Raw genomic sequence first — 15,456 nt, forward strand, 5'->3', positions numbered from 1 at the left:
CTTTTACCAGATTATATCACTATGACTTATATTGGCAATGAAACCTGTTCTTACTGTATCTGTTGCCTGAATCCAAGCTTCCAGTGTTAACATTGGCTTAAGAAGCTTTACATTTTCTTTTCCCCGTATAAAAAAAATATGAAGAGCTCACATTTCAAAATAAATCTCCTGAATTGTACTTCATTTAACATCTGACACAGTTGAGATTTTAAGCCGCCGAATGCACATACAATGCATTTTTTAAAGTGACATTGCTATGGTTATGAGTTACACAACAACATGATGTCAGCCCTCTGATTGGTGTCATGGTATTTAGCAATGCCACTTGGACAGGAATGTTCACACACAGAAGCCTGTCCAACAGTTCTAAGAATTTTATATCTTTTGAAGTACTCAATATATTTCTTTATGTGTTGAAGCAGTGGCCTTCCAAACCCTTGTTTTTATTTTCCAGCAATCTCAGTGAACTTGGGGTCATTGGATTGCTTGCTTTCTCACTCGCTGCAGTGAAATCAAGCAGCCATCAGCTAAATTACTGTAGTTTATATGTGTCTAAAATGAATTCAAAGCAGTATTTTAAAACAGCATTATGAATCTGCTTTCAATAAGGTATGAGGATATAACGCAAACCGAAGAGGTAGAGGTGGTTCAAAGGAAAGGTGGGTTTTCTGTACTGGCTCAAAATAAGAAACAATGGGACTTTCAGATTTCAACTGCCTGCTTCACTCACAACTTTTCTGTGATTATAGTTGTTTCAGCAAGAAAGTAATCTACTGCTGATACAAATTAGGTCTTAATGTTCCGAGACATCTCTCCATCTCCTGAGACTATAGGGAAATGGCAAAAAGAAAACTTTATCAAAATATTATTGTTTAGGTTGTTCAGAACAAACAGTTTTCCAAGTGTTGCATACAATACTGATGCAGCATTGGGAAAGCAGGAAAACCCCCAAATTGACAGATAAAGTGGCTTTTTATTTAGTAGTTTACTGTCCATTGCCAACAAAGCTTGCTATGTGAAAAACATTATGTTTATACAGTGACTGTTGAGAAATGCACCGGTGGTCTCTGCTAACACTCACATCATAAAATCACTTGAATGAATTCTCGTCCAGTTGGTAGTTTCAGCTGACTACCCATGAATGGATAAGCCAAATTTATGTTGTCATTACTGAAGAAAGGAAATTACTTATTCCAGCTGAAGGTTTAGCATGCAACTCTGAGAGGTGTTTACGCAATCACAGCACTTGATGAACTTTTTGTGAACATATATAGGGCTTTTCTGTACCACCTTTCATGAGCTCCTTCACTAGATGTAAAGGAAAAGAAGTGTTTTTATGTTCTTTCTTCATTGTTTTTAACCTTTTCATCTAAAGTCAGATCTCTTGACCAAGAGATTTCAATCATTTAAAATTTTAAATTATTCTGAACCACCGAATTCTATTTATCACCAGCCACTTGGCAACAAAAACTATTCCAGGTTAATGCTTTGCTGCTGCCCTGCACGGCAGCAGCCCTAGAATTTCTGCAGCTCTCAAGGATGAGGCGATTTCTCTCGCTCCAATGAAGGCAGAAAGAGGCTAATGATTCACTGGAAAGATGCTTACAGTTGAACAAAAAGAGAGAACTATTGCATTGCTTTTGTTTCCAGCTTTCTTGGCAGAAGTGCTTTGTTAGCTCAGGTAGGAGAGGGTATATGCTAAAGCTGCTATTGAGCAAGTGGCACACTTGCAGCTGCATATTTTAAAATATGCTTTTGCCTTTTTGCTCCAGTCTGCCATGTATAAAGGGAAGGTACTACTTAACTGCATCTCTAGGTTAAATTCACTGACATTTGTATTCTGTTTTGAACATACAATGTACTAGCAGAAATGTTAAAATTACTTTGGAAAATTAATTCTTGCAATCTCCAGTTGGATATGCAATTACTAGTGGAAAAAAACCCCAACAACTTACAAATGCTTAGAGAAACAGATGATTTCCTGGGAAATTGCAGGGTATAATGTATTTGTCTGAGTGCTGCAATCAAATACTTCTATGATGAGCACTCTAGAGGAGTTTATGAGGAAAATATTAATTCTTATTGTCTGCAGTGTTTGGATCTTGGAAGTCAATAGGGCATGAGATCACCCATCACATAGTGAAGACAGAATAAATATTTGAATGATTTTTTGCTTCTCCCAAGAAGTATGCATCCTGCATAACTGCAGATACAATTTTTTGTTAAAGACTCCAGTCATTTAGTTATGGACTGTATCATAACATAAAACTGATTGGCCTGTGACCAAAATGAAGGCTAATATTCCCTGATTTTAAGAGATTCTTAAAACTACATCTTAAGTCACCAGTTCTTTCATTAAGCTCTTCTGTTTGAGTGGCAGCACATGTTTAAAAAGTGTGTTTAATTCATACATTCCTGCATTACTTGTGGTTACACAAACTAAATTTTTTAATAAAACCTGCATATTCTCTTACTCCTTACGTTACAATGTATTTAGAATTATTGCAGTAAATTTAGGTGCTCTCTCATTTCAGTTGAGACTAGGTCTAAGTCACAAGTACACGAAACTCCAAATTAAGACATCCTAAAGAAGTTTGAGAGATTTTTTAATTACATTTTTCTGATCCTAAGACAAAGCAAACGGTAAAATATTCATTGCCTCCAACTTCCTGCAATGATTATAATTTTTCTCATGTTCGATCTTTATCCCAGATTGTTTGTGGTCCATGTTTAGGCTTTGGCATCTTGCAAATGAGTTTAGTAGAAAGGTAGCATTTACAGTACTTATTAACCACTGTCTGTTCCAGAATGCCTCTTAGAATATTTATTCAAATTCAGCCTTCATTATTTTTAGCTCACTTGGGAAATTATTAGCTTTCATCTGATGCCTCACATATTTATGCTAGAAATAAGAAGATTTCATACTAAGCGTATTAGTATGTTTAACGTCAGAGAGGAAGCCAAGTCATTATGCCAATTCTTATTTTAAAGAGTTTTTAATAGTGATAGCTTTTTCACAAGTAGTCAATAAGGTACATAAGCAAAATTTAGACAAGTAGCTAAGGACCCTGACTCATATTTCCAAAGACACCGAAGCGACTAAAACCACGGACCTATTCCTTGAAGGATTTTAAAAAAACCCAACTGCCTAGGACCACCTGTCATTGATTTCAGTGGAAATTAGATACATGACTGCTTTTGAAAAATCTCTTGAGTGTCCATCTGCCTCTTCAGTGCCTAAAAAACATTGAAAATCTGCGTCACATGCCTTTAGGAGCCTCCAAGGTCTCACTGACTTTTCATGAGACTCGTACTAGTTTTTGAAAATAGATTAGCACTTCTGAAAGGTTAGTGTAGATTTAGGCACAATTTAGACACTTCAGCAAACACTTATGTAGGAAAAATTGATAATTTTTAATAGTTTGTACCATTAATGATAGATATACTTTAAAATTACACTACAAACCTTTCAGGTTGGTTCGAATGAATGTTGAAAATGAGGAGGATTTTGATGTGCACATACCTTTTTAAAATCAGGCACAAGTAGTACCTATTGATTGCTCAAAAGAGCCTCTATTTGCTATATTTATAATACAGGAGGAAAAATATCAGAGGTTCAGCTGGTAGTTCTTAGGAAAAACAGATGGCTGGTTAGAAAACAGTGGGAATCCAGTCAAGGGAAAATATTTGTGGTGCAATGATACTTATGGCCAAAAGACCTAGGAAAATCAATGATCAATGTTTTCTTTAGTGAGCACAGAGAATTCCTCAAATTCACTTATGCTATCCTCAGTGCACTGAGCCAGAGCCAATTGAAGTTAACAGATAACCTTGAGTAAGTATCCAAGGGCTCCTGATTGTGGATTATGAAGTGAAAAATCTCATGGACAGGACCAGCCTGGATTATTAACATCATTATTTTCCCCTTTTTTCGTATCATGTTTGTCCCATGTTTATTACAGTACATATCAGCTTTTCCTTGACAATGTCTCTTCTCTGCCATATGAAAGTACAGATATACACTTTTTTGTAATATTATATCCTAAAAAACCCAAAAAGGGCACTCCCAACTGTTTTATTCTTCCAAGATAATAATTTTGCATTCAAACCTGGTGCAGGTTATTTGATTCTTGATGGGGGGTTCAAGCCTGATTTATTAAAAAAAATTCACTCTTTTTTTCACAGATCTGAGCTTTATCTGTTTCATACCTGAGTGTAGATTTCTATTTGAAAGAGCAGCAGGAAATAAGAATATTACCAGTTATGAATTCTTCTAATTTTATTAGTCTTCATCTTAGTGATAACAGGAAATAGTAGTTTTTTACTGCATGAACTCCTACTGCTTTCAAAAACTAAAATAAGATGACCGTGTAACAAAAATTATAATAGTTGACATAATGCCATTAGAGCTGCAGTTGTAGAATTTCATTCCATTGTTTGCAAAAAGAATGATAAGGATCAAATTCTACAAAACCATCTTTCTATTATTTTTTGAATGACCGTATTATCTTGACCACTCCAATTTTTTAAATTATTATAGCTTGGGATAGCTATATGAAATCTACTGCATCTAATTCCTGAAATAGCAGTGGAATTCTACAAGCGTATGAAAATCATTTATGTGAGTATCTCGTACAAGGTCACCCTTCGTGACTTCTAAATGCAGAAGTCAATACATAACAGTCGAGTGAGAGAATGCTGTGGAAACACTACCCTCATTTCTACCCCATTTCCCTCAAGCCAGGCTAACTAAGAATGGTACAGTGCACAATATTAAGAGTAGCCTGAAATAAGTTAAATCATATACATATTTGTTCATAGCAAATATAAATAATCCTTTCTGGTTTTTAGTGCTGTACTCTGCTTCAAAACAATACAGTTACTGAAAAAGGTTTGTCAAGATCTGAACAACCTAAAGTACAGTTCCTATCCCCCATATCTGGTTTGGAAATTTTAACTACTGCAATTACTGTTCCCTGCAAAGGGGTCACTTTAGAGAAGACCATGGAATGCTGTTATCTTTGAAGTGGTTCTGTACTGTTTCTGTATTGCTTTGGATGAAGGGAGGTACTGAAGCAAGGAAGGTAGAGGGACTTTGTGCTGTTGATTCAACTCACTGGATGGCTAACACCTCAGGTGGGGTTCTGTCTTACTTCAGTCATATTACTGCTTTTATAGATGAGCTCATTAGGTCAGCAGTAGCTATTTTTTAAACCTTCAGATTGCCTGAGATCTCAAAACTGCATGCTTGTTGTATCAATGAGTATCTCAAAACTGTACTTGAGCATCATTCTGTGATACTTTATGGCAGAGCATTCTAATGGAGATAATGCTTCTTTAATGACGCCTTCTATTTAGATGTCACTCCAGGTTTTAAATATTATTGTCTCAATTTCTTAAAAAACTGCTGGGCCATGTATATTCATAGGAATAGACATGAAACCGTGTGAACAGCAGTGAAAAAATTGCTTCATTATTTATGCATGGGTAAGTGCACCTTGTCTCATTATACAGGAATAAAACACGAAGGAGTGTTACTTATTATGGCATGTAAGAGTATACGCTATCTACTCTATTAAGATGGATAATAGATAAGCTTTTCCCTTCTACTTTTCCTCTCTGAGAGTGGAGTGCTTTCTCGAACAAGATTCACACTTGGTAAGAACAAAGCCTGGGAGTTCTTAAAGGCCAAAGGAGCAACTCTAACTGGGTTACCTGCATAAGGCACATTCTGGGTCTTTGCTTAACTGTATTATCGCACGACAGCTAAAATAAGCTTGGGTTTGATTTGATCTGAGATGTGGTCCATATGAGTGCATCCTTATCTCCACACTGTGTGGTTTTAAATAGAGTCATCCCACCAAAATTTAGGCTCTTAATGGAGGGTCCTTACTCAACTGACTTAACTAACTTAAGGCTACAATTGCCGTAGCTTCCTTGCTTAATTTAGTGGAGAAGGAGAAGTATCTCCTATATGATACTCAGAACTTAAAGAGAGCTCTGAAAGTTTCTAACTCCTCTCACTCTCTATACAATAAGCTCGAGTAGGATCCTAACTCAGATACCTTGTTTACGTGCCCAAAAGTAGATGGAATGAATCTAAACCAGAATCTCCCTGTGTATATTGGATCAAGCTCTGTTTAGTCTTTATCACTCAGAAGGTTCAGTCTATATGTGGATAAATGAAAATGATGTTTGTCAGAGATTGTCTGTCTATAAAGAACTGAATTTGAAAGTCTTTGCCTGAAAAGGGGTGAAAGGAACAATACAATCAACAACATAAAATACAAATGAGAGCTTTTCTAGTATATCTGTCCTTCTCTACATGCATCATGGAGGTATAATAACATCACCTATTCTTCCTACACTTCTATCTTCCCTTGAAAAAAAGAAGAAAAAAACCCCAAACCGCCAAAAACCATCATTAAGGAATACTTTGATATCACTGAATTCTAAAATATAAGTAGGGTCATAATGCAAATTATTTCAATAGTACCTCTGTTTTTGTTTAGTGCCTATTGATTTCGAGTAAAATGCCAGAAACAATTAGAAAAAGCAGAACTGTTCTAAAAGCAAATGTATATGGTGGTTTTGCATTTAAACTTAGCTATATATTTCAGGAATAAACATGGCTTTTATTCAGGACATGTATTTGCCAATAATACATCTGATTAAACTAGGAAAATTAGACATACTATCAGTAGCTTGCTCCCAAATTACACAAGAAGAAATTAGATACATTTTCAGTAGCTTGCTCTCAAATCTCTTCAGTCTATGAGTCACCAGATTCTTCCTGCCAAACTAAATATGTCTGTGAAAGGCTGGAAACTTTAATGGAAAGAAACATAAAACTCGAAATACGTAGGAAAAACTAAGTTTTTTCATGGAAGACCTGTTGACTAGTAATTCAGGAATTCAGGGGAAGTAGAAACAAATTATTATATCTTACTTGTCTGCAGAAGTTTCAAGACAGAAACATATTCAACTTAAACCTGCTATGTTAACTTAAAGTAGATGTCCTTATTAGCTTCCATGTAACTCAAAGTAGTCACTGAAGACTTACAAAAACAATAGTAGAAGTTCTTATCCAGTCATTTTGATGGGGCTGAGTTAAAAGAAACTTTCAGTATAGTTAATGCAAGTCTGAAAAAAATCCCTCTGTTGTAAATTGGCTTTATTATACATAGTACCACACAGCCATCAGAGCTAATTGGGAATGTACTCATCTTTTCAGATCCACAACCATAATGACATATTCTCTATAATTTTCCCCACAACACTTACACTTTTTCTACCTTTGCATAAGCCATACATTTAGAAATATTCTTCAGAATACAGACTTGTTGTGGAATACAGAGTTTGTGTGTGTAATTTAAGCTTTTATCTGTTGCCTTAGTAAGATATGGCTGTTAATTAACATTCTTTAGAATTCAAAACAATTTTCAGTAGTATTTACTTTCCTTAGAAGTTATTGTTTATAGCAGCTGAGGGTGTTACTTAAGTGCTTACTTTTTTGGAGATAGAAATAGTTAATAAGCATTGCCAGAATATTTGTTTTCAGAAAGAAAACAGTTTTGTTCACTGAGCTGGATTGAGTCAGAATTGTCTGAGCCAACCCCTTCTTTATTCTGCATACTCAGCCTTGTGTAAATTTCTGCCCAACACACAAAGACATAAACACTATAAAAAATAGTTCTGCATAAAAAAAAAAATCATATAATTTCAGTTTTGGGTGTGAGCCACTATTTCCTAATGGAAGTGCTTTAACAGGACACTTTCCTTACTTACACACTTTTATGCGCACACAAGGAAGCAGAAGTGTCTTCTCTCTGGAGGCATTCTCTTACTCTAGAGCAGTTATATTACATAGAAAGGAAAACTGGGATCACAGCTGAATTTCAAAAGCAAGATGGGAAATACGTAAATATGCTGTAGATTCAGAAAAAAAAAAAAGGGATGAGTTCTAAATTGTTTCTTTGATAAAAGGAAGCTATTCCAGTTTTCACTAGCATAGGATTTAACATGAAGTAAACAAACAGATTCAACTCTGTTTTGTAAGAGCAAAAACATTGAAAACATATTAAATTTGACTGTACATGGGATTCAATCAGAAAATACTGCAAGTATCTCAGTCTTGTGTTTGATTTTGTAGGAATTTAAGTTTACTAAGGAATTTAAAGCAGTTTTCAAAGGAATTCCAAACCATTTTACCAGGAACTGACACTGGAGAGGCAATAAGAAATCTAACCTAGGAGTTACTCAGATAAAATTGACAAGATAAGCTCACCAATGTAATTTGTCTAACACTTAAAAAAGTATGAAAAGAAGTTAGCATTTCACTTTTCTTGCTTCGATATAGTAAGAGAAGCAATTTACCCTATTATTCTGAGAGTTATGTGTTAACCAGTGCCTAAGGTATAGCCTCTTGGTTGAAACAGGCATTTAGCTGGTTTCAATTTTTTAAACTTTTATTTACAGTGACAATGCAAAATTTTCTATAAGTTGGCGGGACCCATTGGTCAGTATACATTATGCCACTCCAAAGGCTATGGATGTGTTCAAATTCGTGTTCTCAGAAACTCATTCACTGATGCAAACATGAAATATGCCTGTCATTACTGAACAATTAGACTCAGTACTTGGGCTATATCTTGAAGTGATTTTGCATTAAATGCACCACAAAGAAAGTATGAATTAATGGCTTTTTCGTCTTTTTGACTTGGAAGTTCCTGTGGTTATTACCAGAGATAAATTTAGCATAAATTCTTCAATAAGCATGCGTTTGTGGTATTTCTTTTGTCTTGATTTCTAGACTGAGAAACGACTTAACTGTTGGTTACCCTTTCATTTGTCGTCGTATTTTTGAACAATTAAGGTTGTATCATAGGGAAATATTGACCTTTGGGTATGGTTCAATAAACAAGTTCAGATCCATCCTTTTTTAGCAAAGCTCTGAAATTAAAATGGCCTTAAGTCTTTGATTTTCAATTATGTGAGGGGGTGTGAAGCATGCATAAGAGCTAAAGTGCTGAATAAGCTCTAGAGAAATGGCTGCATGAACTTTGTTCTTTGCCTGAGCACTCTGTATGGATTGCCCTAGATGCTCAAGTAGTTAATGCAAAAGGTTTTAATTAAGAGGCTGTGTGGTTCTGCTAAACTGAGTAATTTGCATTGCGAATCTTGTTGCTGTTAATCAAATATTGCAAATGCATTATTAATACCAGAACAAATGAAGAGGTCCATATGCAAAGGTTTTGGCCAATTGCAGAAAGCATACGCCACAACTGAAGTCAGTGAAGGGTTTTTCTTGGTATTTAAGATTCAGTGGAAAACTAAGAGGGGCATCTATGCCAAGAATTAATGCTGATCTTGCCAAGTGCTTCTTTGAGTGACTTTATCCAACATGAGACTAAACAATGTATTAAATACACATATAGCAGTTAGGGAATCAAATGTCAAATAACAGCTTTCTGCTATTTGAGATGAAATTTGAAACTTGATCTAGTGCATAGATAAAGGCAAACATCATAAAAAGCATTAGCATTTCTAACATCTAACAGCTAATAAGGACACATATAAATTGAACTTCTGGAGAGACCGTACTTGTTTGGGTTTGGTAGTAGAGACTTTTTGCAGAGATGTTTCCTGCTGAAATTTTGATCAATGGTTTGCTTCCAGTCACCTCATTAAAATGATCATTACTACTACAGTCCCTCTTAATGAGAAGGTCACAAAATTATGAAATCCTTGGTGACCTGAGAACTAGCTGTAGAGGAGACCTGTTTGCTGTGTCTAAATTTAGTGTGTTTTAGATGCTAAATCCTCCTAGACCCACTCTGTGATCCATGGAGAAAAAAGGCAGAACCACTCTCTCTGTTATTAAAGAGGTAACTTAAGAAGATTAACTTCACTAAACTAAGGTTAGCCTTTATGAACACTCCCTAACCTTTCTTAGGGTGGTAAAAAAAGGACAAAATTCTTTCAAAGACTGTCTTATTTTCAGAGAAATTCCTCAATGATTACTACTAATGGCTACGGAGCCCACACCAAACTTACGTATCAATTATTTGACTATTCAGTGATACCATTCCAGAAGCCATAGCTGTATTTTTTTCTTGCAGAGGTATATCAATAACTGTGCCTATAGTCCTGGTGCCCTGAGCACTGACCCTTCCGGTCTGGTAAAGCATATCTTAGCTCCTTTCCAGGCTAGCTTTCCTGTAAGTAAGGAACCTGTGGATAAAGATTGAGGAATACACTCAACTCTTACATGGATACAGGATTTAGACATGAATGGGGCATGTAGCCAGACCAAGGAACTTAAAAACTCTCTCAAATCTTTCTGTGTGAACATAGCCAAGATGACCAGAATTCCTTTGCAAAGATTTGTAAGACTGTCACTGACACCACAGGCTGTGTGTGTCCACCACAGCTTTTCAGCATGGGTCTCCTGGGCTTGTAACATTAACATTCCTTTCAATCAGGGACCCAGAGAGGAGCTAATGACTCACAGCTCCTCCAGGTATGGAGCAGTTAGAGAACTGAATGCCATGCCATCTCTTGTAATTAAGTTGATGGGTTTGACAGGCCTAGAAACCTTCATTAACATCTTAAAAGCAGACTTCCCTAAGTAAACAAGAAGCTGTTAACTAAAGAGAAATGGAAAACGCAAAACATGATTGCCTATTGCTATGCCCTTTATTTCCTCCTCTCTAAGGCAGCAGTTCCTCCCTATATACCTTAGTATATCTGGTGACAGCTCTGATTGATTACCCAAAATCATGCTCACTGTCTTATCCTGATTTTCTGATTATTATAAACCAATAGTCCTACGTTGCACACAGCTGGGGATATTCACAAGGACAACACACAATTCTGATTGTTTTAGTGGAAAAAAAAGGTAGTAAAAGTCTGTAATGCTTCTCCACAAAGCAGTTGACACAAGGACCATTAGGGTGGATACCAGAAAAGCCTTTCTTTTATGGGATTCACTTTTTACATATGGAAGCATGTGACACATCATTCTCCATTGTCTGAAGAATACCAGAGGAACTCCATTGTGTCAGGTGTCGAAATATTCTCTTTCTTTTCTGTACAAGTGATGCTTCAGAAGATTCACGGTAAGACCAAAGCAGGTTTTTTTAACAGAAAAAAGGTGGTTATGAACTAATGGAATTGATTGCCATAGTTTCAAATAAATATTGCCATCTAACTTGGGCTTTAGTAATTAGAATGACCAAAAGCGTCTAAAGAAATAAGAAAGCTATTTATTGGCATTCGTGTGCTGTTAGCCAAACTGGTATCAGTTTATTGGAAAAGGAAAAGGTATCTTTTCAAAGGAGAAGAAACTAAATAAAAAAGAATATAGCATTTGCTCCTTGGGGCAAACTACATTTGCTTTCCTTTCTCATCGTAGTAATAGTCCTCAGGGAACAACATGAGCAAGGGTGAACAATTATCCATTAAACTCAGCTTGTATGAAGTAAAAAAAAATAAAATGATAAGACTAGACTATTTTCCCAGTCATTCCTGGGATAAGACTAGAGTATTTCAAGCAAAACTTCCCCCCTACTGGGCTACTGCTTCTGTAAGTTTCCTGTAAGTGTCCTTCCAGTTTTTCAGACATTCTATGCCCTCAGCATTGTTCTGTAATAGTAGTGGCATGTTACACCTTTCTAGGCATTAAAATTCAAATGAACATAACAACCATCCCATTTTGCCTCATGACTATTGAATCCAGAGTTTTTGAGACTGGGGAAACATTAATTGAGAAGAGTTGTGTTTAAGTGTAGCCATTTGTGCATCTGTGGCCAGGCTCTCTGCGTGTTGGCTTCTCCTAACATAAGCTAGCACCCAAGAACTTGAGTGGCAGAAGTTGTGCTAGAGAGGTGTTTCTAGATGAAAGGTGGCAAAAACCTGTTCTTCACTGGTGAATCATGGGAGAGAAAAAGCTGTCCAAGCAGTAGCCAGTGCTGGCTGGGGTTAAATGTGACCAATGGAAAAAGCAGATGCTCCATTTCAGGATTTGTGCAGTGTCCTCCCCTAAAAAAAACTTCAATATTCCTTGCCAGTCTACCTCATGAAGAAAGGGAGTGGTGGAAACCACATTTGACTTCCTCTTGAAGTCGATACTTTTCTTTGTGTGTGGTAAGCAGCTGGGGCATCTCTTCAGAAGCTGTAAAGAATTTCCTTTTATAGCTGGGAAGTTGGGCAGAGCAGATTATATAAAGGAAATTTTTTTTTCTTCCAGTCCTAGACATAGATACAGCCTTGTGGTTGTGGAGTACAGAGTTTCAACAGAAAGTAACTCAATTATTTCTATCTTCATTTCCACCCACAACTCCCAAGGAATAATCAGAAGCTTTGACCTTGAATCTGAACCAGGGGTTCCACCTCAACCAAAAGGTATTCTTTATATTTGGAGTCTCTAGTGAAATACAGAATGATGGAAGAAAAACCATCACTCACAGCTATTTCCTGTGCAAGTTAAAGGCAAACATTACCATTGATTACACTTTATATAAAGGAACAAGAGTATGGGAATACAAGGCTTAAAATACAATTTAAAGTGACATTCTTTTCACAACAAAAGAAAAAAGTTGACTGGATTTTTACTTCTGTAAACGATACAGCATTCTTAAAAAGTTCTATGAAATGGAGCAATAATTTTAACTTCCAATAGTATGATACATTCTGTAGTACCTTTGATATAAGGATCTTAAGTCATTTTACCAATGTTACTGAGTTTACTTTTCTATAGTTCTATATTTTAGACTAAACACTAACAAATAAGGGGGAGAAGGCTAAAACAGATGTAATTGCTGCCTCATGAATCAGAAGTAGTCAGGTAGAAGACACACACTATTAGCATCCAAGGGCCATGTATCAACTTCATAAAATTCCTGTTGAATGTTGCAATTGCAGTCTGTTGAATACAACAGTGCAAGACTTCTGTAAAACAGGGTGGTCATTCATTGGTAAAACCTTCCATAGCCTTTCATACAAAACAAGGTAGACCATTATGGTGTCAACAGTTACATTGATTTCAAGTGAAAACTCAGAACATAAGAAAACAAGAAAGAAAACTGAGAGACGAGGTCATTACCGACAGCAGATAAACCTCAAGATTGCAAGGGTAAAGATCTCCTTTAAAACTTCAGAAACCCATCTTGGTATTATAAAGTAAGGATGATCTAGTTCAGGGAATGTACAGATTTGAAACAGATTGTGCAACCTTAGAATAACTGAGATTGAAAACAGAGAGAGTTATTGCCGATGATGAGAATTTCACGTGTCCTCTTACCTTGAGGGACACAAAGAGTACACGTAACAGTAAGTCTGATTGCTTGGCAGTAACAGCCACTCTTGTGGTAAGCAAGTGTGATAGTTCTCTGAACAAGCAGCAAACAATTTTCCAGGAGAAGAATGATTGGGAAAATGTCTAAGACACATGCACAGTAAAAAAAAATAAAATAGATTGCTATGCTGTTCTAAGGATGCAGTATATTGTCTCATTGTTTTCTGGTGCAGAAACAAGAGGGGGAGGTGAAAGTCTTCCTTTATGTTCCTTCCAGCCATGAAGAGAAAGTATTTGTAGGGCACTCAAATAGACCCTTAAGTGTAACTCAGCTGCTGACAAATGTAACAGATTTGGTGTTCAAATGAACATGCAAATTCCTTTATGAGAGATTCCAGTATTTTTAATGTTGTGTTTCGCACCAGAATATTAAGTTAAACAGCACCCTGGAGTAGATGCTCATTAACGATACCTAAAGTGTTAAATACAGAAAAGAAGGGTTCTTTAGTGAATTACCTTGCATATATGAAACTAAGGCTCACAGTTTCAAAGGTAAACTTCAATAGAAAGTGCCAAGAAGATAGTGCAAATGTCTGCAGCTTGTATGTTGAGGAAATCAGGTTTTAATGTAAATTAAAGGTGCGAGAATCTGGATTTCATTAGTTCTATTTTTATTGCAAACAAGGAGAGAAACATTGAAAGCAATGACTCCACTAATAGAAATTAATAGGAATGGGGTGGGTAAGATCAGAAAAACAAAAGTGATAGCTTAGAAGGCAAGAATTATTAGGATAAAATGATGATTATAAAAGTGTAAAAAAAAAAAAAAAAAGATTAAAAAAGAAAAGCTGGGCCTCACAAAGAATACAAAAATAAATAGGAAAAACTGCCTTCAGTTAATTTCTTGTCTTTATAGCCTAACCACCCCATATTTCCTTTTCTTAGTTATATTCTTGTTTGGAGAGGTAACCGAGGCCCTGAAGGAGAGCTAACTTCGGACAAGTATATGTTATTAATAAAAGAAACACTAGCTTCAGAGGCTCTAAAAGCACAAATTCTTTCATGTTTTGAATAAATATTTTAATGAATGAATTCAGAATTAATATATTCCTAGGTAAAAGTTTCATTAACTTTATGTTATTTGAGTAGCAAATAGCTGAAAATAAGAAATAGATTTCTATTATTTACAAGTTGTGTATTTCTTGATCTTGACAGCACTTGTAAAAAGATACCAAGGGAGAAGAGTTACTTTTCTAACTACTCCAGCCTTGCACAACACAGCAAAGGAAAAATAACATGATGTTCATTTCCAAAGTGTAGGTCTTGCTGGGAAAAGTTACTCGAGTACTAATATATCTACACTGTTACAGACTTAATTGTATCTGTTGTCTGTATGGGTGTTAATCGCCATTATCTCACCATGCATGAATTTTCCTTCACCTGTCTTTAACTGATGAATTGTGTGGATACTTGGATGTGGTAAGTTTCTGCTTGCTACCTTCCAGCTTTTCTTTTTTCCAAACCAGATGTTGAAGCTTAGTGTGTTTTTAATATGATACAATGTGTACTTAAACTGTTTACGAGTAGTCTGACATAACAGGTACATGCAGTTCTGCCTCATGAATATCTTGGGTCTACCGTGTGCTTTCATTCATTTAATTTCAGTGGCAGGTCAGCAGAAAGCAGCAATATGGCAGGTGGAACAGCAACAGCTGGAAAGTGGTTAAAAACATATCTGAAAAGGAAAATTTGTCAGAAACTCAGAGGGGCTGAACACAGGCACAGCTCTATTCTTTACTGAGACTTCATGGTCACTGAAGACTTGGGCATCTCCGAGACAGAGGATACCAGTCATACTTGGCAGCCTGTTTTGATAATTTCTAAGCCACTTAGTGCAAACTCCAATGGATTACATGGCACAGTTTAGTGGTTGAATGAAAGAAAGGGTTGACTTACTGAAGTAAAAGCCTCTGTCTCCACACACGAACTGAAGAGCATCAACCAGCTCAGCTCCACAGAGTGTTTCTGGGCCAGCAGCAGCAGAACTGGTTAAGGTAAGCAAACACAGGCCAAGGTAGAAGAAATGAATGTAGGACACAGTGTGCATCTTCACCTGCCAAGGAAGCAAAAGCAGTGTCAGAATTTCCCAACAGGTTCCT

At 36.2% G+C, this 15,456-nt stretch overlaps 1 protein-coding gene across 1 annotated transcript in view; it reads right to left on the reverse strand.

The window, feature by feature from the left end:
- IGF1 (insulin like growth factor 1) overlaps nucleotides 1-15,456 on the reverse strand; it is a 60,389-nt gene that overhangs the window by 40,471 nt on the left and 4,462 nt on the right. Inside the window, exon 2 of the mRNA XM_063320692.1 lies at nucleotides 15,254-15,410. Coding sequence (XP_063176762.1) covers nucleotides 15,254-15,410 — 157 coding nt within the window. The remainder of the gene's footprint in view (nucleotides 1-15,253; nucleotides 15,411-15,456) is intronic.

Source organism: Chroicocephalus ridibundus, chromosome 1 (genome assembly GCF_963924245.1).
Source record: "Chroicocephalus ridibundus chromosome 1, bChrRid1.1, whole genome shotgun sequence".
Lineage (NCBI taxonomy): Eukaryota > Metazoa > Chordata > Aves > Charadriiformes > Laridae > Chroicocephalus > Chroicocephalus ridibundus.